Consider the following 24,933-nt stretch of genomic DNA (forward strand, 5'->3'; position numbering starts at 1 on the left):
TTTAAGTAGCAGTATTCACATGTTTATTGAACAGTAAAAAATATATATGGTCAACATTGTTACTTTCATTTGCAAATACAAGAGTTGGGCCTTATACAAACCTGTACTTGACTTTTTATCAAGAGCACTTGTCATCAAATTACTCTTATCTAGGCTTCTGCAGGTCTGGAATTTTCTCTCCATTGGATAGGAGTATATGGTTGGAATTCCAGTTGATAACATTTTTATTAAAAATCAAAAAAGTAAAAACAGCATCAGCATGGTCAAGTTGTCTTATTAGTCTTAAGGATTTCTGGATTTCGTCCTTGGAGGAGATCAGGATCTTCCCAAGGCCTGGGTCCTCGAATATTTTTCCAGTCATCAAAGGTGGAATCCTTTATTTTCTACAGAGCCACAAAAATTAGAGCATAAATATTAGTATAGGAGCCCTGTGAGTTTGGCTAGGACCTAACTGAATAAATGAGCAGAAAGAATTCAATAGGCCCTCACTTATAATTTTAGTAAATAAATCAACTGCATGTCAAGCTTAAAAATTGAAGAAATATTATATTTCTTTATAGGATCTGGAATTTTTCTTGCTCTTGATATTACTGCCTATCTTTCCCCTCATCAGACTAAAACTATTAAAAAAGGAACAAAGTCTACATGTTTTTTAAAAAATTTATTTTGTTGAATTACAGTTGATTTACAATGTAGTGTTAGTTTTTGCTATGGCAAAAGTTCTTCAGTTATACATATATATGTATACATACACACACATGCATTCTTTTTCATATTCTTTTCCATGATGGATTATCACAAAATATGGAATATACTCCCCTGTGCTATACAGTAGGATCTTGTTGTTTACACATTCTGTATATAATACTTTGTATCTACTAATCTCAAACTCTCAATCCTTCCCTCCCCCACCTGCCCCCACCTTGGCAAGCCATAAGTCTGTTCTCTCTATCAAGACTTGGCAACCACAAGTCTGTATCAGAGTCTGGTTCTGTTTTGTGATATGTTCATTTGTGTCATATGTTAGAGTCCACATATAAGTGATATCATATGGCATTTGTCTTTCTCTTTCTGACTTACTTCCTGTAGTATAATGACGTCTCGATCCATCCATGTTGCTGCAAATGGTGTCATTCTTTTTTTATGGCTGAGTAGTATTTCATTGTACATATGTACCACATCCTCTTTACCCATTCATTTGTCAATAATCATTTATTTCCATGTCTTGCCTATTGTGAATAGTGCAACTGTAAACATAGGGGTACATCTATTTTTCTGAATTATAGTTTTCTCCAGATATATGTTCAGAAGTGGGATTGCTGGATCATATGGCAACTCTATTTTTAGTTTTTTGAGGAACCCCATATTGTTTTCCATAGTAGCTGCACCAATTTACAATCTCACCAACAGTGCGGGAGGGTTACCTTTTCTCTAAACCAGATTCAGCATTTATCTGTAGGGTTTTTTTTTAATGATTGCCATTCTGATTTATGTGAGGTGGTTCCTCTTTGTTCCAAGTCATTCTGACTTGTATTTCTTGAATAATTTACATGTTTTATTTCTGAGAGCACAAAGAAAGGGAAGAAGCTGAGAAAATGAAATTCCACCTCAACACTGATACAGCAGAGTAATGATTAGCATAGGTGCTGGCAGTAAATGAAAGGAAGAGAACAAAGGTGGAGACTGTATAGAGTCTGCTAGAAGGAAGAGAGATCACAGTGATTTGTTCCACACCTGAGAAATGAGCCTGGCCTGAAGAATGAAAAGCAATGACCTATAGCGGCTGTAAGCAAAGCCCTTTTGGGGCAATAAAAACTAGTTTTACATACAGTTTGGATCGGTGTTATCTTTAGTTAGCTGTACCTCTGAAGCACAGGAATGAAAACAGGAAAAAAGGGAAGAACATAAACATTTCTTTATCCTCTCACACCACTCTGACAGTTAACTTTCATATATGTGCTTTGGTTATTCTGGAATAATTAACTGAACAAAATAGAAAAACACAGAGAACACAGGATAGTTTACATCCAGTGACAGAAGAAATGATATAAATTGACCTTGACACATGGATATTAAGCATTACTCTTTTACCAATAAGCTATATAACCCTGTGCAAGTGATTTGAGTTATCTGGGCACTAATTTTCTCATAAGTAATAATGAAAAGACAAGACCAAATGGTCTGCATGATTTCTTCAGCTCTCATATTCTATGGTTTCTAAAAGAACTGTAAGGAACATCTACTTCCAGACAAATCCTTCATAGCTCATATACTGCTTATATACTGAGAAGTACCAAGTTAGAAGTTTAAGAGAAAATAATGAGGGAATAGTGAATAATGATTCTCTAAATTTCTCTTAGAGCTTTACCAAGAGTTTAAGTCTACAAAGGTGAACAAAATCCTACTAATTCAAGAACAGAGTAAATTATTTTCAAGTATAGTTATGAAATGCTCCAAAGTTAAAAAAAAGTTTTAAGAAAGAACAATGGCTTTCACTCAGATAACATAAGACATACGTGCTGAAAAGAATTTAAGAATAACTGTTAGATGGGATGCAAGGCTGACTGAATTACTTCATGCAAAAGTGGTCCAGTTTCAAACTAAACTAAAACAAAAACAGCAAACAACATAGTGATCCAGTCTTTAGCTCTGACAAGATCCTCTCGGGAAAACAATTCAGAGTCCCACAAAGTTCAGGGGATTTAGGAAACCTCAAAGGCTTTCCACAGATCCTCCCTTACAGAGTATAAAATCAAGCTCAAAATGACCAGCCAATAACTGAACCGCTAAAATGAGAATCAACCACTCTTCACAAGTCTCTTCAATATTTACTATTCACAATTCCTACATTTCAATAAAAAAGGACCACACATAAAAAGAAAAGGGAAAATAAGAGATAAGAGATGGAGAATGTCCTCCTTCCCTACATCCTATAATGAAACGTACGATTAACTCCTTGATTTTGTTAATCAGATAGCTGGAAAAATGACACTTCGTTATAATGTTAATTAGCATTCCTATTATAAGTTGAACATCTCTTTATGTTTAAAAAATGCTATTTACTTCCTTGTCTCTGAACTCATTACATGTTTTGCCCATGTTTCCACTTCCAACTGAGCTGTTGAAATTGTATACTGATTTGCTCTTTATATTTAAAATTAACTAATTCATCATGATAAGGATAAACAATATTTTTAGGATTTCTCATCTAACCACTGACTTTACATTACACAATTTTTTTTAGATGGTACCTCTGAATATTTACTTTTAAAGCATCTCTATTTCTCATCACATTTAAATAGGCTTTTCTGACTCAAGAACACAAAAAAGAAACTTCATTTTTCACTCCTAGTACTTTTAGCCTTTTGAGTTTTTTTATTTTTAAATTCTTGATCCATCCAGAATTTACTCATAGTATATGAAAACCAGATCCATGTTGATTGTCTTCTCAAACAACCACATAGTTGTTCCAATAACGTATATTTAAGGTAATTTTTTTTCTGTACTGGTAATAATTTGAATTTACCTTAAGGTAGATAGAACCAGTCAGAGACTAGGAATATTGCTACACTAGCATACCGTACCTCATATTCTGATTCCAATGACACTTTATTCATTTTCAGCCTTTTTTCTAACTCAGGATCAATCTGTAGAAAAATAAAAGCAGCCATAAGTTACTTAAGTCTGTTAGATTCCATTTGCAATTTAAAAAGTTAATATAAGCATGAATGAGATGGCATGGCAGATTACAAAAATGTGGGAAAATCTCTACAATCTATCAAATTGTATGACAACTAATATCTCAATAGTACTATGACCACTACTACAACTAATAGCAGCTAAAAATTTACCAAGCACCTGCTATATGCCACGTATTTTGACATTTATTATTTCCTATAACCCACAAAAAAGTGTATGACATAAGTAGTATTATTTGATCAAAGCAAGGATAATGGAACATAGGGAGTTTGAATGACTTATCAAAGAGGCACAACTTGGCTTTGAAGCTTGGCCCTCTGCTTCCAGTTGCCGTTGTTCAGTCACTAAGTCATATCTGACTCTTTGCAACCCCATGGACTTCAGCACGCCAGGTTTCCTTGTCCTTCACTATCTCCTGGAGTTTGCTCAAACTGATGTCCATTGATTCAGTGATGCCATCCAACCACCTCATCCACTGTTGCCCTCTTCTCCTCCTACCCTCAATCTTTCCCACCATTTTCTGACTCAACTTCCAATGAGTCAGCACTTCATATAAGGTGGCCAAACTGCTGGAGCTTTGGTATCAGCATCAGTCCTTCCATGAATATTCAAAGTTAATTTCCTTTACGACTGACTGGTTTGATCTCCTTGCAGTCCAAGGGACTCTCAAGAGTCTTCCCCAGCACCACAGTTCAAAAGCATCTCTTCTTAACAGCTCAGCCTTTTCTATGATCCAACTCTCACATCTGTACATGACTACTAGATGAACCACAGCTTTGACTATATGGACCTTTGTTGACAAAGTAATGTCTCTACTTTTTAATATGCTATCCAGGTTTGTCATAGTTTTTCTTCCAAGGAGCAAGCATCTTTTAATTTCATTGCCTTAGTCACCATCTGCAGTGATTTTGGAGCCCAAGAAAATAAAATCTGCCACTGCTTCCATTTTTTCCCCATCTATTTGCCATGAAGTGACAGGACCAGATACCGTGATCATAAGTTTTTTGAATGTTGAGTTTTAAGCCAGCTTTTTCACTTTCACTTTTTCACTTTCACCTCTTTCACCTTCACCAAGAAGGTCTTTAGTTCCTCTTCACTTTCTGCTATTAGGGTGGTATCATCTGCATATCTGAGGTTATCGATATTTCTCCCGGCAATCTTGATTCCAGCTTGTGCTTCATCCAGCCTAGGATTTCACATGATATACTCTGCATTTAAGTTAAATAAGCAGGGTGACAACATACAGTTTTAATGTACTCCTTTCCCAATTTTGAACCAGTCCACTGTTTCATGTCAGTTCTAACTGATGCTTCTTGAGCTGCATGCAGGTTTTTCAGGAGGCAGGTAACATGGTCTGGTATTCCCATCTCTTTAAGAATTTTCCCTCTTGACTCTCCCTTAATCTCAGCCTCTCAACCCTTATAATTCCTGTCAACCTCAACCAATCTTCTCAGTTCCTCTCAATGTTAGTCCACCTTACCCTCTCAACCTTGTTTGAACTCAACCTCACCTAAACACTGACTCTTGACTTCACCAGAGTCTGACTTCTCAGTATCAACCAACCTGGACCTCTCACTCTCAGTAGGTCTTTGTCCTCTGATCCTTCTCAGCTAAACTCTGTCCTCTAAACCTCCTTCCACAGACTTCGACCAATCTCATCCTCTCAACTTCAATCAACCTCATTTCTCTCAACTTTGTTCTCTTTACTCTGACCTCATCCTCTAGACCTCTTCTGTTACTGCAATCTCCCTCATTCTCCCTTGCTGTGAAAATTTACCCAGTCCTTAAAACCAAAGCCTTAAGTCATCCCATATTTATTTAGATTTTAATATTGCATATATCACTATCAATTTGCTGCTACAAATTCTTTTAGAATCCATTCATTCCTATTGTCACTGCCTATGTTTTACTTCAGATTCCAGTATTGTTCATCTATATTACTGCCAAAGTATCTTAACAAGTCTCTATCTCCAACTGAAACACTCTCTTCCCTCCTATCTTGCTCCCCTAATCTCCATCCATCCTGTACTCTTACCAGAGTTCTAAACTGAAAATCTGACTATATGCCCAATAGTCCCTCTATGTTATATAATACTAATCATTTTCATCATTTAGCTATCATTTAACTCTTATCATTCTTAAAGCTTTAATTCAAAGGTTGATACCTCTAGCAGACCTTCTCTGGCATCCCTTTCCCAAATCTAAACTATGTATCTCTCCTTGAAGTTCTAGCAATGTGTTATGCAAAATTCTAATGTACCATTTCACTAGGCATTGTCATACTGTATGTTTGGATACATTTTTATATTAGAAGTCTCCCAACCTTGATTATGGGGCTTTCTGGGTAGCTCAGCTGGTAAAGAATCCACCTGCAATGCAGAAGACCCCAGTTTGATTGCTGGGTCAAAAGTTCCCCGGAGAAAGGATAGCCTACCCACTCCAGTATTCTTGGGCTTCCCTGGTGGCTCAGACAGTACAGAATCTGTCTGCAATGCACGAAAACCTGGGTTTGATCCAGTTGGGAATATGCCTCAAGGAGGGTATGGTGACCCACTCCAGTATTCTTGCTAAGAGAATCCCCATGGACAGAGGAGCCTGGTGGGCTGCAGCCCATAGGGTTGCAAAGAGTCGGACATGACTGGGTGACTAAGTATAGCACAGCACAGCCTTGATTATGCTATAAGCTTTATAAGAACCAGTTTCTTGGATCTTTATCTGTAGGATCTAAGACATGATAGACTCAACAAATACTCAATTATTTTTCAAATATGTATATGACATCCCATTTCCAAAAGTCAGATTACTATAACTTTCATCTTAGAGCAAAAGGGCAAAAAGTCCTTAATAAAATAATTGGGATGCTAACAGAAACTTTAAAACTCAGTTGATAACCGGTCTATTCCCTCACAGAAACCATATATTCCTTTTTAATTTAATATTTATTCTAATACCTACTGTCTTTAACACTAGCTAGAGTTGGTATTTCTCTTAAACCATAAGATTAACTGAAAAAACTGAATAAGCTTTCAATACTCTACTTTCCCACCAACATTACTGAGGTCTGCTAATGAAATACAGCTGACCCTTGAACAACACAAGTTTGTTCTTTGAGAGTCCACTTATACAAGGATTTTCCTCAATAAATATACACTTGGCCTGCCATATCTGTGGGTTCCACATGCATGGATTCATCCAGCTGCAGATTGTAAAGTACTGCAGTATTTATTGAAAAAAGTCCACTGTACCAGTGGGGCAGCATAGTCTAAACCTCTGCTGTTCCAGAGTTAACTATACTTGGGAAAAAACAAGTATCAGATGTGTGCCACAAACAAAAGCTACATACTTTTGAACGAATTAACCAGAATTCTTCTGTAACAACAAACCTGATTTTGGTAGTAATTACACAAACTAGTAAATGTAACAAAAAAGAAGCAGACTCACAAATACAGAAAACAAACTAGTCCTACCATAAAAGCAAACTATAGAAAAGACCCCTATAAATTCATTATCTATGTCTCTTTCTCCACATATTCATACACATACCATGTATTCGTGGAATCTAAAAAATACAACAAACTAGTAAATATAACAAGAAGGAAAAGTGAAAGAAAGTGAAGTCACTCAGTCGTGTCCAACTCTTTGCGACCCTATGGACTGTAGCCCACCAGGCTCCTCCGTCCACGGAATTTTTCAGGCAAGAGTACTGGAGTGGGTTGCCGTTTCCTTCTCCAGGGGATCTTCCCGACCCGGGGATCAAACCTGGGTCTCCCGCATTACAGGCAGACGCTTTACCATCTGAGCCACCAGGGAAGCCCAACAAAAAAGAAGCAGACTCACACAAATACAGAAAACAAACTAGTGGTTGCCAGTGGGGGGAGGGGACAGGGAATACAGGGGTAAAGTGGTGGAAAGTATAAACTACTGGGTGTACGATAGGCTCAAGGATACATCACGGGGAATATAGCTAATATTCTGTAATAACTCTAAATGGAAAGTAATCTTTAAAAACTGTATAGGAAAAAAAAAATTGTATGACTTCCCCGGTGGTCCAGTGGTTAAGAATCTGCCTGCCAAAGCAGAGGACACAGGTTCAATCCCTGGTCCAGGAAGATCCCACATGCTGCAGAGCAACTAAGGCCATGCGCCACACGTGCTCTAGAACCTATGCTCCACGACAACAGAAGCCGTGCGCCACAACTGGAGAGCAGCGCCTGCTCACTGCAGCTCATCAAAGTCCTCACACAGCAGTGAAGACACAGCACAATCAAAAATCAATAATAAAAAATTTAAACACATTATATAAAAATTTTAAACAAATGTTTTTGGAGAAGGAAATGGCAACCCATGGAGAAGGAAATGGCAACCCACTCCAGTATTCTTGCCTGGAAAATCCCATGGACAGAGGAGCCTGGCAGGCTACAGTTAATGGGGTCGCAAAGAGTCAGACACAACTGAGCAGCTTCACATTCTTAACATTCCTACAAAATGTCACTAAGTTGGAAAGTGGGTTAGGAGTGCTCCATTTGCAAGAATTCCTGAAAATACAGGATGAATTATGCTGTATAGTGGTCCAGAATGTAAAAGGAATGAAGGACTTTCATTTTGCATTCATTTTTACCTTCCAAAAACTTTTAAAATAATAATTATTAGAGAAAGGACAAAGACTTGAACACCTGTACGTGTCACCAAAGACAATCCACAAAGAAGGAAATGAGAAGAAGTACAACATCGTTAGTCATTAGGTAAATGCAAATTAAAGTCATGATGAAATGCCATTACACACCTATCAGAATGGCTAAAATAAAACACTGACAAAATCAAGTGTTAACAAGGATGCAGAGTAATCAGAAATCTCACAGGTTACTGGTGGGAATGCAAAATGGTTTGGAAAAGAGTTTGACAGTTTCTTATAAACTTACATCTACCATATAATCCAATAATCTTAATCCTAGGTCTTTACCCTGAAGAAATGAAAGCTTGTGCTTATGAATATTCAGAGCAGCTTTATTTGTAATAGCCAAAAGCTGGAAACAACTTAAATGTCCTCCAACAAACAGCTGTTCATCCACACAATGAAATGCTACTTGCCATTAAAAAAGATCAAACTACTGATAACATGTAATGACCTGGATGATTCTCTAGGGTATTTGCTGAGTAAAAGAAACCAACCTCAAAGGTCACAATTCTGTACAATATTATTTACATAAATTCTCAAAATGACAAAATTGTGGGGGTTATGACTGCCAGATTATGGTTGCCAAGGGTTAGGAAAGTGTGGGAGTGTTGATTACAAAGGGGAAAAAAAAAAAATTTTAAACAAATGTTTTATAAAAGAGCTCAAAGATCATTCATCAGGCTTAAAAAGCAAGATAAGGACATCTCTGGTGGTCCAGTGGCTAAGACTCCACACTCCCAATGCAGGGGCCCTGGGTTCAATCCCTGCTCAGGAAAATAGATCCCACATATTGCAACTAAGACTCGGTGCAGCCAAATAAATAAATAAATATTTTTTTAAAAAGCGAGATAAAATTCAGACAGCTTAGTATTTTAAGTATCCATGTCTCATAAACCAAAATATACATATATACATGTCAAACTCCAATGAGAGTTCTTACTTTAATCTTCACAGCATCATAACGAATTTGAGAAAACTCACGAAGACCAAAAGAACCTCCAACAATCAGCAACTGAAACAAACAGAGAAACAATTAAAATAGAAGGGCAGACTTCAGCATATCTACATATCACTTATCTAAATGCCAAGGGTGGCAGACTATACAAAATCCTATAGATTATTCCTCCTGGTGAGTAACCATTCATCTTTTCAGAGCAAATATAGTATATACTATCACTGGGAAACATTTTAGCATATTAGCAAATACCAAAATCACTAATTTATACCTGTACTTGATCCTAGGATTTAAATACCAGATCACAATCATTGTGTCAGTTAATTCTTATAAAAGACCTATGAACTAAGGAAAGACTATACACTTAGTATATGAGAAAGAAAAGCACAACCAACTAAATGGCCTGCATGTGACTACAATAGATAAATCCATGAAAAAATCTGGCCTTGCCTCCTCAAGACCAGAATGTTTTCAATTTTTATGATTTTGCAAAATAAGCCAATTAGAGAGCATTTCTCCATTTACTTACCAAGTGATAAAATAAGAAGAAGCCACATTTCTCAGTATGTGGTAAACCTTAGAAAAAACCTTGAACTGGCCAAAGAACGGTTCTATGAAGACCTACAAGACCTTCCAGAACTAACACCCAAAAAAGATGTCCTTTTCATTATAGGGGACTAGAATGCAAAAGTAGGAAGCCAAGAGATACCTGGAGTAACAGGCAAATTTGGCCTTGGAGTACAAAATGAAGCAAGGCAAAGGCCAACAGAGTTTTGCCAAGAGAATGCACTGGTCATAGCAAACACCCTCTTCCAGCAACACAAGAGAAGATACTACACATGAGCATCACCAGATGGTAAATATCGAAATCAGATTGATGATATTCTTTGCAGCCAAAGATGGAGAAGCTTTACACAGTCAGCAAAAACAAGACAAGGAACTGACTGTGGCTCAATCATGAACTCCTTATTGCCAAATTCAAACTTAAAGAAAGTAGGGAAAACCACTAGACCATTCAGGTATGACCTAAATCAAATCCCTTACAATTATACAGTGGAAGTGACCAATAGATTCAAGGGATTAGATCTGGCAGACAGTGTGCCTGAAGAACTATGGACGGAGGTTCGTGACATTGTACAAGAGGAAGTGATCAAGACCATCCCCAAGATAAAGAAATGCAAAAGGGCAAAATGGTTGTCTGAGGAGGTCTTACAAATAGCTGAGAAAAGAAGAGAAGTGAAAGGCAAAGGAAAACAGCAAAGATATACCCATCTGAATGCAGAGTTCCAAAGAATATCAAGCAGAGATAAGAAAGCCTTCCTCAGTGATCAATGCGAAGAAATAGAGGAAAACAGTAGAATGGGAAAGACTAGAGATCTCTTCAAGAAAATCAGAGATACCAAGGGAACACTTCATGCACAGATGGGCACAATAAAGGACAGAAATGGTATAGACATAACAGAGTAAGTGAAAGTCGCTCAGTCGTGTCTGACTCTTTGTGACCCCATGGACTATACAGTCCATGGAATTCTCCAGGCCAGAATAATGGAGTGGGTAGCCTTTCCCTTTTCCAGGGGATTTTCCCAACCCAGGGATCAAACCCAGGTCTCCCACATTGCAGGCAGATTCTTTATCAGCTGAGCCACAAGGGAAGCCCAAGAATACTGGAGTAGGTAGCCTATCCCTTCTCCAGCATATCTTCCCGACCTAGCAATCGAACCAGGGTCTCCTGCATTGCAGGCCGATTCTTTACCAACTGAGCTATCAGGGAAGCCCTTCTGAAGTCACTTCTGAAGAACCGGGAGCAAAAACATGGTGCCAGGAGCAAATGTACAGTGCTGTGCGTGCCCCCTGCCACCAAAGGGGTGGGCAAACCACCTAAGCCACCCTTTTGGCCCAACCCCTGGACACACTCCTACCCTCACCCCATTTAAGGAACCATTAAGGAACCAGCTCAACCCCCTTGGGGAATGAGCAAGGGAACCTGTTACCTGTTTTCGCTCCTCCTTGCTGCAGTAGGGGCCCCAATGAAGGCTTGCCTTCTTGTCGGGCCTCTTATCAATTTCTGTTGATTAAGGAAGGCCAAGAACCCTGGTTGGTAACAAAAAGACACATCCCTGATTTTCCTAATTCCTTCTTAGCCTCCCTTTATTCATTCTTTTTCACCTTCCCCATCTCAAAATGTTGCAGTGTCTCACACCTCTTCTACTTATTTACAACCAACACAGTCTCTAGGCAATGTTATCCAGTTCCATGGATTTTAAATAGCCTCTATAACCTAACAGTGGGGCTTCCCAGGTGGCTCGGTGGTAAAGAATCTACCTTCTAATGCAGAAGCCACAAGAGACATGGGTTCGATCCCTGAGTCAGGAAGATTCCCTGCAGAAGGAAATGACCACCCACTCTAGTATTCTTGCCTGGGAAATCCCATGGACAGAGATGCCTGGTGGACTACAGTTCACAGGGTTGCAAAGAGTCAGACTCAATTGAGCGTGTACTCGTACTGTAGCATAACAACTTTCAAATGTACATTTTCAATGGGAAACATCCTGCTGAACTGAAGACCTGCCCTCTTACTTGACATATTCACTTGAAAGTTTACCAGGAATATATAAATTAACATGAAAAAAATTCATTTTTCCTCCCAACACTCTTTCTGCCCCAATCTGCTGCCAATCAATCTTTCACAAGCCAGTTCAGTCCAAATACTTTCATCCAATTACTCAAGCTAGCTTCTCTGGAGTCATCTTTAGCTCCTCTCATTCATGCATGCGTGCTCAGTTGCCTCAGTCGTGTCTGACTCTTTATGACCCCATGGACCAGGCTCCTCTGACCATGGGGTTTTCCTGGCAAGAATACTGGAGTTGCCATGCCCTCCACCAGGGGATTGTCCTCTCATTCATATCTCACATCTAATGCTTCCCTGAGTTCTGTCACTCTACTTTCAAACTATTTTTTGAACATCACAATTTCTGACTATATCATCTTCTAATATTCTAGTCCTGGCCACCATCATCTCTTTTCTGGACTATTGCTATCACATTACCCACATGCTACATAATAAAGAATCTGTCTGGTCTTGGTCCTGGGGTTCTTGAGAGGAAGCTACTCACTTGCAATTTCTTAAGTGACAGGAGCATCTCTGTTACTGGGACTACACCTGAGTTTATGTTAATGAAGTGACTCATTGGAGTCCCTAGAGAGGCACACGATAGAGGCTGGCAGTGCTGGAATGGTCAACCATGTGACTACAGGGTTGAGGCTTTGAGCCATGTGATAGCAACCTGACCTCCCAACCTCCAAGGAGGAAAGGGTGGCTGGAGACTGAGTTCAGTCACACAGTCAATAATCAAATCAACCACAGATGATGAAAATCCCAGTTAAAAACTCTGGATGAGCTTCCTGGTTGATGAACACATCAATGTGCTGGGATGGTGGCATGCTCTGATTCCACAGGAAGAAAACATGGAAATTCTGTTTGGGACCCTCCATGGACCTTGCCCTAAGGGTCTCTTCTTTGGGCTGTTTTTAATCCGTAAACTTTATAATAAAACACTAATCCTAAGTATAGTGTTTTCCTGAGTTCTGTGAGTCATTCTACCAAATTACTGAACCCAAGGGGCTATTAGGAACAACTGAATTTATAACCAGTTAATCAGAGCATAGGTGGCCCCAGGCCCCAGAGAACTTTCAGCTGGTGTCTGATAAGGAGAGTTCTATGGAGAACCGTGCCCTTAATCTATGAAGTCTGCACTAATGCTGGGTTCAGTTCAGTTCAGTCGCTCAGTTGTGTCTGACTCTTTGCGACCCCATGAATCGCAGCACGCCAGGCCTCCCTGTCCGTCACAAATCCCGGAGTTTACTGAAACTCATGCCCATCGAGTTGGTGATGCCATCCAGCCATCTCATCCTCTGTCATTCCCTTCTCCTCCTGCTCCTAATCCCTCCCAGCATCAGGGTCTTTCCCAATAAGTCAACTCTTCGCATGAGGTGGCCAAAATACTGGAGTTTCAGCTTCAGCATCAGTCCTTACAATGAACACCCAGGACTGATCTCCTTTAGGATGGACTGGTTGGATCTCCTTGCAGTCCAAGGGACTCTCAAGAGTCTTCTCCAACACCACAGTTCAAAAGCATCAATTTTTCGGCGCTCAGCTTTCTTCACAGTCCAACTCTCACATCCATACATGACCACTGGAAAAACCAGAGCCTTGACCAGACGGACCTTTGTTGGCAAAGTAATGTCTCTGCTTTTTAATATGCTATCTAGGTTGGTCATAACTTTCCTTCCAAGGAGTAAGCATCTTTTAATTTCATGGCTGCAGGAACCATCCTGCAGTGATTTTGGAGCCCCCCAAAATAAAGTCTGACACTGTTCCCACTGTCTCCCCATCTATTTCCCATGAGGTGATGGGACCAGATGCCATGATCTTAGTTTTCTGAATGTTAAGCTTTAAGCCAACTTTTTCACTTTCCTCTTTCACTTTCATTAAGAGGCTTTTTAGTCCCTCTTCACTTTCTGCCATAAGGGTGGTGTCATCTGCATATCTGAGGTTATTGATATTTCTCCTGGCAATCTTGATTCCACCTTGTGCTTCTTCCAGCCCAGCATTTCTCATGATGTACTCTGCATATAAGTTAAATAAGCAGGGTGACAATATACAGCCTTGACGTACTCCTTTTCCTATTTGGAACCAGTCTGTTGGTCCATGTCCAGTTCTAACTGTTGCTTCCTGTCCTGCATACAGGTTTCTCAAGAGGCAGGTCAGGTGTTCTGGTATTCCCATCTCTTTTAGAATTTTCTGCAGTTTATTGTGATCCACAGAGTCGAAGGCTTTGGCATAGTCAATAAAGCAGAAATAGATGTTTTTCTGGAACTCTCTTGCTTTTTTGATGATCCAGCGGATATTGGCAATTTGATCTCTGGTTCCTCTGCCTTTTCTAAAACCAGCTTGAACATCTGGAAGTTCTTGGTTCATGTACTGTTGAAGTCTCGCTTAGAGAATTTTGAGCATTACTTTGCTAGCCTGTGAGATGAGTGCAATTGTGCGACAGTTTGAACATTCTTTGGCATTGCCTTTCTTTGGGACTGGAATGAAAACTGACCTTTTCCAGTCCTGTGGCAACTGCTGAGTTTTCCAAATTTGCTGGCATATTGAGTGCAGCACTTTCACAGCATCATCTTTCAGGATTTGAAATAGCTCAACTGGAATTCCATCACCTCCACTAGCTTTGTTTGTAGTGATGCTTTCTAAGGCCCACTGGACTTCACATTCCAGGATGTCTGGCTCTAGGTTAGTGATCACACCATTGTGATTATCTGGGTCGTGAAGATCTGTTTTGTACAGTTCTTCTGCGTATTCTTGCCACCTCCCGTTAATATCTTCTGCTTCTGTTAGGTCCCTACCATTTCTGTCCTTTATTAGGCCCATCTTTGCATGAAATGTTCCCTTGGTATCTCTAATTTTCTTGAAGAGATCTCTAGTCTTTCCCATTCTATTGTTTTCCTCTATTTCTTTGCATTGATCGCTGAGGAAAGCTTTATCTCTCCTGGCTATTCTTTGGAACCCTGCATTCAAATGGGAATATCTTTCCTTTTCTCCTTTGCTTTTCGCTTCTCTTCTTTTCACAGCTATTTGTAAGCACTCCTCAGACAACCATTTTGCCTCTTTGCATTTCTTCTCCATGAAGATGGTGTTGATCTCTGTCTCCTGTATAATGTCACGAACCTCCGTCCATAGTTCATCAGGCATTCTGTCTATCAGATCTAGTCCCTTAAATCTATTTCTCACTTCCACTGTATAGTCATAAGGGATTTTATTTAGGTCATACCTGAATGGCCTAGTGGTTTTCCCTACTTTCTTCAGTAAGTCTGAGTTTGGCAATAAGGAGTTCATGATCTGAGCCACAGTCAGCTCCTGGTCTTGTTTTTGCTGACTGTATAGAGCTTCTCCATCTGAATGCTGGGTAGTTACTGTCAAAATTGCATTATACATACCAACCACTCAGAGGCTTCCCAAGTGGCTCAGCAGTAAAGAATCCACCTACCAATGCAGGAGATGTAGGTTCAATCCCTGGGTTGGGAAGATAACCTGAAGAAGGAAATGACACCTACTCTAGTATTCTTGTCTGGGAGATCCCATGGACAGAGGAGCCTGGTGGGGCCATAGTCCACGGGGTCACAAAGAGTTGAACTCAACTGAGTGACCATGCACTCATTACCATAGTACCTATACTCCTAAGTAAATATATTCATTTGTTCACTAGATCCCAGTCATCTTACGTACTGAAAGGCAGTAATTCATCAAAAATCTTGCTTACCACAGGGCACAATTCATCATAAAAAATGCTATTATTTCTCCCATCTTACTAACAAATTTCTCTAGACTTTCCCTCCCCATTGCTTTGTTCTTAGCTGCAGTAAAATATCGCAAACAATTTATCTATGCTTGCTGCTCTTCCCACTTTCTCTCAGACTCACTCCAATCATCACTCACATCTATTTTACTAAATGCAATGTTTAACTCTCTGTTCTCATCTTATGTCATGAGCAAAATCTGACAGTTCATCACATTGCCCTTCTTTTCCCTTAAGCTTGGTTTTTCTTTTACCTCACTGAGAATTCTTAGTTTCCTGTATTGGTCCCTCCTATAGATCCCAACTCTCTAAGGTTGGAATATCCCCCAGGGCAAAGAGTTTGGTCTTTCCTGCCTACATTAATTTCTTTTGTGATCTCCATCAGTTTTAGACTTTAAAAACAATTACATGTTGATTATTAACTTTCCACACCTAGAAGTTTTAAGCGCGCAATTAGGTACCAGGTAAACAAGGCACAAGGGTTCCCTGGTGGCTCAGTGATAAAGAATCCACCCGCCAATGCAGGAGATACAGGAGACATGGGTTCAGTCCCTGGGTCGGTGAGATCCCCTGGAGCAGGAAATGGTAACCCACTCCAGTATTCTTGCCTGGGAAATCCCATGGACAGAGGAGCCTGGCTACAGTGCACAGGGTCGCAAAAGAGTTAGTGACTCAACAACAACAACAACAAAGACACAGCAAACTAGCACTACAAGGGCTCCAGAACCTAAATTATTATGAGAAGGAAAGCTTCAAATACAAGGCTACTGTGTGCTTAGTAGCTCAGTCGTGTCTGACTTTTTGTGGCTACTATCCACAGCTTAATCCAAGCATGGTAACTGCTGCTGAAGTAGAAGACCTAAAGAGAACATAGTTTCCTAACATACTATTCAGAATCTCCAAGATAAACTAAAAATTCAGTTATCATAAGAAGAAACAGGAAATAGCAACTTGAATTAGCAGAGGCAATCGCCTTACATTAACAAAGACTGTAAAGGAATCATCACAAAAGTGCTTCAAAGAGCAGTATCTGATGTTTTTAAAACAAATGAAAATTAGAAAATCTTACCAAAGACGGGGGGAAAAAAAAAAAAGGAACCAACAGGTGAAATCAATAAAATGGAAGAGTAAGAGCTCCTAAAACTTTCTCCATCAAACATTTACTAAAGAAGAATTACTAAATCTCAGTTAAAGCAGAAAGCTTGGTGGCATTTTTAACCTACCTAATTCCCACATCTTGATCCCCACTCCATGGTAACCATGAAAACCAACAGCCTAAAATCATGATATAAAGAAGTAATGACTGGAAGGGGCATAATGAGGTGGAACTCCTTAAAATCTTTTATCATTATTTGACCAGTCCAGTGGTTCCCTGAAGACCCCACTTACAACGCAGTCTTTAGCCTTCCTGACTTGGACTGAAACTAGTGCAAAAAGACTTTTCCCTGGAAATATTTGTTAAAAAAAAATTCAGAGGCATACTGCCTGAGGTAATAAGGCAACTGGATAAAGAACAATCTAACCAAAAAACTCAAAAAGAATATATGAGGAATAAGGTGTTCACAGAAGACTCTAAAAAACTCAAACATATTCCTGACACTCTGGAAGGACATGTGAAATATAGCAGGTGTTTGTCCTCCATGTCCTCTATCTGCGTTTTGTCTGTGAAAACACTTTAGGTGAAATAACAAGTTTAATCAGAGAAGTGAGAAAATGAAGAAACAAAGAAAAAAACTAGTTAAAGGAGACTGAATAATATCATTAAGCATAGTTCAGGACCTTTAGTTCCTTCTCAGGGCTATGGATAATATTCTGAGCCATATGCTGTGAGCTGTCTTATAGATATGAAATCCACACAAGCTGGAATCAAGTTAACTACATGATGACCAGACTGGTCATGACATAAGCTGCCACAATTCTAAGAACTGGCCTCAAGGAAATGGGAAAAAAAATGATGATGGAACTGAAGATTAACAGTACTCAAAACAATCAAGATGATGCTGGCCATACCACCGATGACCAACTTCAAGATGACTGTCAGAGCTGACTGTGCTGTTTCTGTATCTCACCCCCTCTCTCAGTCTATAAAAGCTCTAGCCCACTGAATGTTGTGGGGGCCTTTGGACAGGCATAGGCTACTGCCCCCACCCACCCATGTTCTGTTCAGTTCAGTTTAGTCGCTCTGTCTTCTCCAACCATTTGCGACTCCGTGGACTGCAGCACGCCAGGCCTCCTTGTCCATCGCCAATTTGCAGAGCCTGCTCAATCTCATGTCCTTCGAGTTGGTGATGCCATCCACCCATCTCACCTGTGTCTTCCCCTTCTCCTCCTGCCTTCAATCTTTCCCAGCATCAGGGTCTTCTCCAATGAGTCAGTTCTTCACGTCAGATGGCCAAAGTATTGGAGCTTCAGCTTTAGCATCTGTCCTTCCAATGAATATTCAGGACTGATCTCCTTTAGGATTGACTGGCTGGATCTCCATGCAGTCCAAGGGACTCTCAAGAGTCTTCTCCAACACCACAGTTCAAAAGCATCAGTTCTTCAGTGCTCAGCTTTCTCTGTGGTCCAACTGTCACATCCACACATGACTACTGGAAAAAGCACAGCTTTGACTATAAGGACCTTTGTTGCCAAAGTAATGTCTCTGCTTTTTAATGTGCTATCTAGGTCGGTCATAGCTTTTCTTTCAAGGAGCAAGTGTCTTTTAATTTCATGGCTGCAGTCACCATCATGTGATTTTGGAGCCCAAGAAAATAAAGTCTGTCACTGTTTCCACTGTTTCCCCATTTATTTGCCATGAACTGATGGGACCGGATGCCATGGTCTTAGTTTTTTAAAAGTTGAGTTTTAAGCCAGCTTTTTCACTCTCCTCTTTCACTTTCATCAAGAGGGTCCTGAGTTCCTCTTTGCTTTCTACCATAAGGGTGGTGTCACCTGCATATCTGAGGTTATTGATATTTCTCCCGGAAATCTTGATTCCAGACTGTGCTTCATCCAACCCAGCATTTCGCATAATGTACTCTGCATATAAGTTAAATAAGCAGGGTGACAATATACAGCGTTGATGTACTCCTTTCCCAATTTGGAACCAGTCTGCTGTTCCATGTCTGGTTATAACTGTTCCTTCTTGACCTCCATACAGATTTCTCAGGGGGCAGGTAAGGTGATCTGGTATTCCCACATGTTAAAGAATTTTCCACAGTTTGTTGTGATCCACACAGTCAAGGCTTTGGTGTAGTCAATAAAGCAGAAGTAAATACTTTTTAACTCTTCTGCTTTATCAATATTCCTACAAATGTTGGCAATTTGATCTCTGGTTCCTCTGCCTTTTCTAAAACCAGCTTGAACATCTGGAAGTTCTTGGTTCACATACTGTTGAAGTCTCACTTAGAGAATTTTGAGCATTACTTTGCTAGCCTGTGAGATGAGTGCAATTGTGCGACAGTTTGAACATTCTTTGGCATTGCCTTTCTTTGGGACTGGAATGAAAACTGACCTTTTCCAGTCCTGAGGCCACTGCTGAGTTTTCCAAATTTGCTGGCATATTGAGTGCAGCACTATAACAGTATCATCTTTCAGGGCTTGAAATAGTTCACCCATGTTGCTGGCATCCAAAATAAAGCAACCTTTCCTTCCCACTAACTTTACTTTTTTATTGACTTTTGAGCTGCAAGCAGCCAGATCTTACTTTTGGTTACACATACATATGAACAGAATGGTCCATGTGCCCATAGCTGTGTGTAAGTTCAGGAGATTTCTTAGAAGACCCTAAACACTCAACAATGGCTAACTTTGAGGCTCTGAGCAAATAAGTAAAACTTTAAGGCAGAGTTGTAACCTGCCTGAGTATTGAAGGAATGCCCAATCTAGCGCACAGAGCCCCTTGACAAAGACTGGGAAACTTACTGAATCCAGGTGTTTAAGGAAACCTCTGCCCAATATAAAGAAAAACACATTCTCTTAAAAATGGGCAAAAACCTTGAATAGACAGTTCCTCAAAGAAGATAAACAGACAACCAATAATCAGTCGTAAGAAAGGGTGTCCTGCATCATTAGTCATTGTGCTGTGCTGAGTTGCCCAGTCGTGTCTGACTCTGCAACTCCATGGACTGCAGCCTGCCAGGCTCCTCTGTCCATGGGGATTCTCCAGGCAAGAATACTGGAGTGGGTTGCCATGCCCTCCTCCAGGGGATCTTCCCAAACCAGGGATCGAACCCAGGTCTCCCACATTGCAGGTGGATTCTCTACTGTCTGAACCACCAGGGAAACCCAAGAATATTGGAGACGGTAGCCTATCCCTTCTTCAGGGGATCTTCCCAATCCAGGAATCGAACCAGGGTCTCCTGCATTGCAGGCAGATTCTTTACCAGCTAAGCTACCAGGAGAAAAATGCAAATCAAAACCACTTCACATCTCCTTGTAAGGGTTTAATTCTTTTTAAAAAGTGGACAATGACAACTGTTGTTAAGAACGTGGAAAAATCAGAAGCCTCATATATTGCTGGGGGGAATGTAAAAAGATGTACTTTTTGAGAAACAGTTTGACAGTTCCTCAAAATGTTAAACATGGAGCTATCATATGATGCAGCAATTCAACTAGTAGGCATTTATCCAAGAGAAATGAAAACACATCCATACAAAAATCTGTACATGAATATTCACAGCACCATTATTCATAATAGCCAATAAATGAAAAAAAAAACAAAAAAAAACGAATGCTTATCAATGGACAATAAATATTCCAACTGATGGAATACTATCTTGTCACTAAAAGGGTATGACACTTTGATACACGTTAGATGAATGAACCTTGAAAACATTATGCTAAGTGAACAAAGTCACTCACAAAAGACCACAAATTGTATTATTCTATTACATCTATGGAGAGATGATTAGTGGTTACCTAAGACAGAAGAGTAGAGGGGAACAGGAAGTGGCTACAAGTGAGTTTGGTGATTCATTTAGGGTGATGAAAATGTTTTAAAATTAGATTGTGATGAGTTTCCAAACAATGAATATACTAAAACCATCTTCAGACATTAAATGGTCTGAATTTTAGTATGCAGAAACCAGTAATGACTGGTCAGATTAGAAAGGTAAATTCTGGGGACTAAATGGACAGTGCACAAATTGAAACAACAAATATACTCTCTTTTCCAAGTGGTTTGGGAAAGAAAGGAAGGAGAGTACTGTTAGCCTATACCTGGTACTCCAAGTCCTCTTCTGTTTGTTGTTGAATAAATATTCTTGTGAAGCAAGCACTAACATTTATGTAAGAGATTTAAAAAAAAAAGAGTAAAAGAGCTGGCTTAAAATTCAACATTCAAAAAACTAAGATAATGGCATCTAGTCCCATCACTTCATGGCAATAGATGGGAAGAAAATGGAAACAGTGACAGACTTTATTTTCTTGGGCTCCAAAATCACTGTGGGCGGTGACTACAGTCGTGAAATTAAAAGACAGTTGCTCCCTGGGAGAAAAGCTATGACAAACCTAGATAGCATATTAAGCAGCAAAGAAATCACTTCGCCAACAAAGGTCCACCTAGTCAAAGCTATGGTTTTTCCAGCAGTCATGTATGGATGTGAGAGCTGGACCATAAAGAAGACTGAGCATTAAAGAATTAATACTTTCAAACTGTGCTGGAGAAGACTGGAGAAGACTCCTGAGGGTCCCTTGGACAGCAAGGAGATCAAACCAGTCAATCCTAAAAGAAATAAACCCTAAAATATTCGTTGGAAAGACTGATGCTGAAGCTGAATCTCCAATGCTGTGGCCACCAGACATAAAGAGCCGACTCATTGGAAAAGACCCTGCTGCTGGGAAAGACTGAAGGCAGAAGAAGAGAGTGACAGAAGATAAGATAGTTGGATGGCATCAGTGACTCAAGGGACATGAATTTGAGCAAGCTCCAGGAGATGGTCTAGCTCAGATGGTAAAGCTTCTGCCTACAATGCGGGAGACCCGGGTTCGATCCCTGGGTCGGGAAGATCCCTTGGAGAAGGAAATGGCAACCCACTCCAGTATTCTTGCCTGGAAGATCCCATGGACTGAGGATCCTGGTAGGCTACAGCCCATGAGGTCGCAAAGGGTCGGACACGACTGAGCGACTTCACTTTACTTCACTTCCAGGAGATGGTGAAGGACAGGGAAGCCTGGTGTGCTGCAGTCCATGGGGTCACAAAGAGTCAAGACACGACTGAACAAATGAACGACGACAACAAAGAGAGAAAATAATTTCAACTTTAAGTATAGTAGTACACTATAGTAATTATGGCATAGTAATATAGTAAATATGGAATATCCAACTGATATATGATGAAGACCATGCATCATCTGAGCTCTTTCTAGTACTGTTGGGTTTTAGAGAACTGAGTTCAACATTTTCCCCTACAGAATTAGTTACTTGTCTAGGACCCTTTGACTATGTGGATCACAACAAACTGTGGAAAATTCTTCAAGAGATGGGAATACCAGACCACCTTACCTGCTGCTGCTGCTAAGTCGCTTCAGTCGTGTCCGACTCTGTGCTACCCCATAGATGGCAGCCTACCAGGCTCCTCCATCCATGGGATTTTCAAGGCAAGAGTACTGGAGTGGGGTGCCGTTGCCTTCTCCGACCACCTTACCTACCCCATGAGAAATCTGTATGCAGATCAAGAAGCAACAGTTAGAACTGGACATGGAATGATGGACTGGTTCCAAACTGGGAAATGAGTACGTCAAGACTGTATATTGCCACCCTGCTTATTCAACTTATATGCAGAGTACATCATGCAAAATGCCGGGCTGGAAGAAGCACAAGCTGGAATCAAGATATTCCAATGAATCTTTTCCATCAAGGTTATTCCAATATCAATAACCTCAGATATGCAGTTGACACCACCCTTATAGCAGAAAGCAAAGAAGAACTAAAGAGCCTCTTGATGAAGGTGAAAAAGCAGAGTGAATAAGCTTGCTCAAAACACAACATTCAAAAAACAAAGATCATGGTATCTGGTCCCATCCTTTAGGGAAACAATGGAAATAGATGGGGAAACAATGGAAACAGTGACAGACTTTTCTTGGGCTCCAAAAATCACTGTGGATGGTAACTGCAGCCATAAAATTAAAAAATGCTTGCTCCTTGGGAGAAAAGCTACGACAAACCTAGACAGTGTACTAAAAAGCAGAGATCACTCTGTGGACAAAGGTCCACATAGTTAATGGAGGACCCACATTTTGAAACAGTATAGACCTAGGTCCAGTGTAGTACAGATTCAGTATAGACAGAGAGACCAGTACAGAGAAATACACTTAGGAAGTCTACTGTGGTAGTCTTGTCCAAGAAATAAAACAAATGAGGGAATCCCTAGAAGGTTCTTTAATACTAGTGGTTTTAAGAGCTTAGCTTTGATGATTTTGAAAGATAACAAACAAAACTAAACTATCTTCCAGTGGGACCTGCAGGTGACCTCAACTTGCACTGACAATCACATGTTTCTGAATGGACTTCTGTTTCTGAATGGACCTCTATTTTGTGGCAAGGGAATCCACAGAGAGGATAGGTTTTACAGTCCGTGTTGGCTACACAAATATAATTCTGCATTGTTTCATAAATGATTTTGTTTAAAATTTTAAAAAAATAAAAAGGAGTTTTTAAAGATTAAAAAGAAATCCACATTCATCAAAGATGAACTAAAAAAAACAATTACTTTTCTAAGGTCACTACTTTCCTTTAGTCCTGGTTAAATGTAAAATCTGGTAACTTCTCCTGTACCAAATTCTTATCAAAGTAATAAACTATTTAAAAACTGTTCACCTGCTTTATTTAAATTATTTCATTTACTACGACATCAAGGCTTGTTGAAACCAAATACCTTGCCAAGATCAAACAGAAAAGAAAGAGTGTGGTTTCACTGGATTCCAACTCCGGTTGGTGTTAAGTATTAAGCATTAACTTGAATCTTCAAGACGAACAGGATCTTCTGAGAACTCCATGTAGGAGTGGATACAAAGAAACGCCAAAACTACTTGCAACGTGCTTTAAAAATATCAACTATAATGAAGCGGCTATCTTTGCAGGGCTGCTACACTGTGGTACATTTAACTCACAAGGATTTAACTCATAGCAACCCTGGAAGAATTAAGCCAATTCACAAACTAGTAAACTGAAACCTGAGGATGCCCCAAACTGTAGTTAAATTAAGTGAATATAACTAGTTTCAATGATCAGAGTTATCTTCAACCTGTAGCATGGCAGGCGGGAGGTTGGGGTCGGGGAATGGGAGTTTAGTAATCATCCAGACTCGAGCTAAAGCCTGGTTCGGGTTAAAATCTGGTTCAGAAGCACATCCAGGTTAACTACCACAGGTCAGACAAGGACCGGAGATCGCACTAGCAGCGCGGGGAGTGACTAGGAAACTAGGACTGCCTAAAGGCCAGCCACATTCTACGGCAGGTTAAGGTTCCTCGCCTCACACATTACAGGTTCACCGCACTCTCGTCCCAGCCAATCTTGAGGTCCCACCCTTTCGGAATCCCTCCTCCCCACCCGCTTCCAACACACACTTTACCCTCCCTGCGCTCACCAACATGGGAACTCCGTAGCGAAGGGTCTTACTCTTGCGCAGGGCGCGCCTCACTGCGTAGGCGAACATGACTGAACCGTCTGAGTCGTTTGGACGCCAAACAGGCCCAGCGTGGCCTTCCGAATCTCAGTAGCTCCGCTACGAAGACGTCCTTGACGCACCTCTTTTCCTTGGCCTCCCAGTGCTGGGTCTTTTTAAGATCGATCTCCGGCAGGCAAAAGCAATCGATCCGTAGTAACACACTCAAGCTTCCCTCCGGAAATTCGAGGGCGAGCCATTTAGTTCCGGCAAGCTGGTGTCCTCTTGGGACTTGAGATTGGTTGTTTGTGCGTGCTTTGTCGCTCAGTCGTGTCCGGCTCTTTGGACGCCGTGGACTGTAGCCAACCAGGTTCCTCTGTCCATGGGGATTCTTCATGCAAGAATACTGGAGTGGGTTGCCATGCCTTTCTCCAGGGGATCTTCCCAACCCAGGGATGAACCCAGGTCTCCTACATTGCAGGCGGATTCTTTACCGTCTGAGCCACCAGGGAAACCCAGTCATGTTTGTACCAATTGTCAAAGGATGTGAAACCTGTATTTATCTCCCGTGTTCTGGGTCTTTTCTTAGAACACTTCCTGGCACATAAAATCAGCTCAATAAAATTAGGTTTAAAAAAGCTACTTTGAAGCCAGTACTCT

The 24,933-nt window shown here is 40.4% G+C and overlaps 1 protein-coding gene across 1 annotated transcript; it reads right to left on the bottom strand.

Annotated features, from left to right (window-relative positions):
* LOC122704405 (cytochrome c oxidase assembly protein COX16 homolog, mitochondrial) lies at window positions 1-24,474 on the bottom strand. The gene is made up of 4 exons (XM_043919035.1): window positions 24,256-24,474; window positions 9,315-9,386; window positions 3,585-3,647; window positions 1-383 (listed from the first exon to the last, which is right to left on the bottom strand). The coding sequence occupies exons 1-4, from the start codon at window positions 24,322-24,324 to the stop codon at window positions 264-266; spliced, it is 324 nt and encodes a 107-aa protein (XP_043774970.1). The 5' UTR covers window positions 24,325-24,474; the 3' UTR covers window positions 1-263.
* Window positions 24,475-24,933: the final 459 nt, after the last annotated feature.

Source organism: Cervus elaphus, chromosome 12 (assembly GCF_910594005.1).
Source record: "Cervus elaphus chromosome 12, mCerEla1.1, whole genome shotgun sequence".
Classification (NCBI taxonomy): Eukaryota; Metazoa; Chordata; class Mammalia; order Artiodactyla; family Cervidae; genus Cervus; species Cervus elaphus.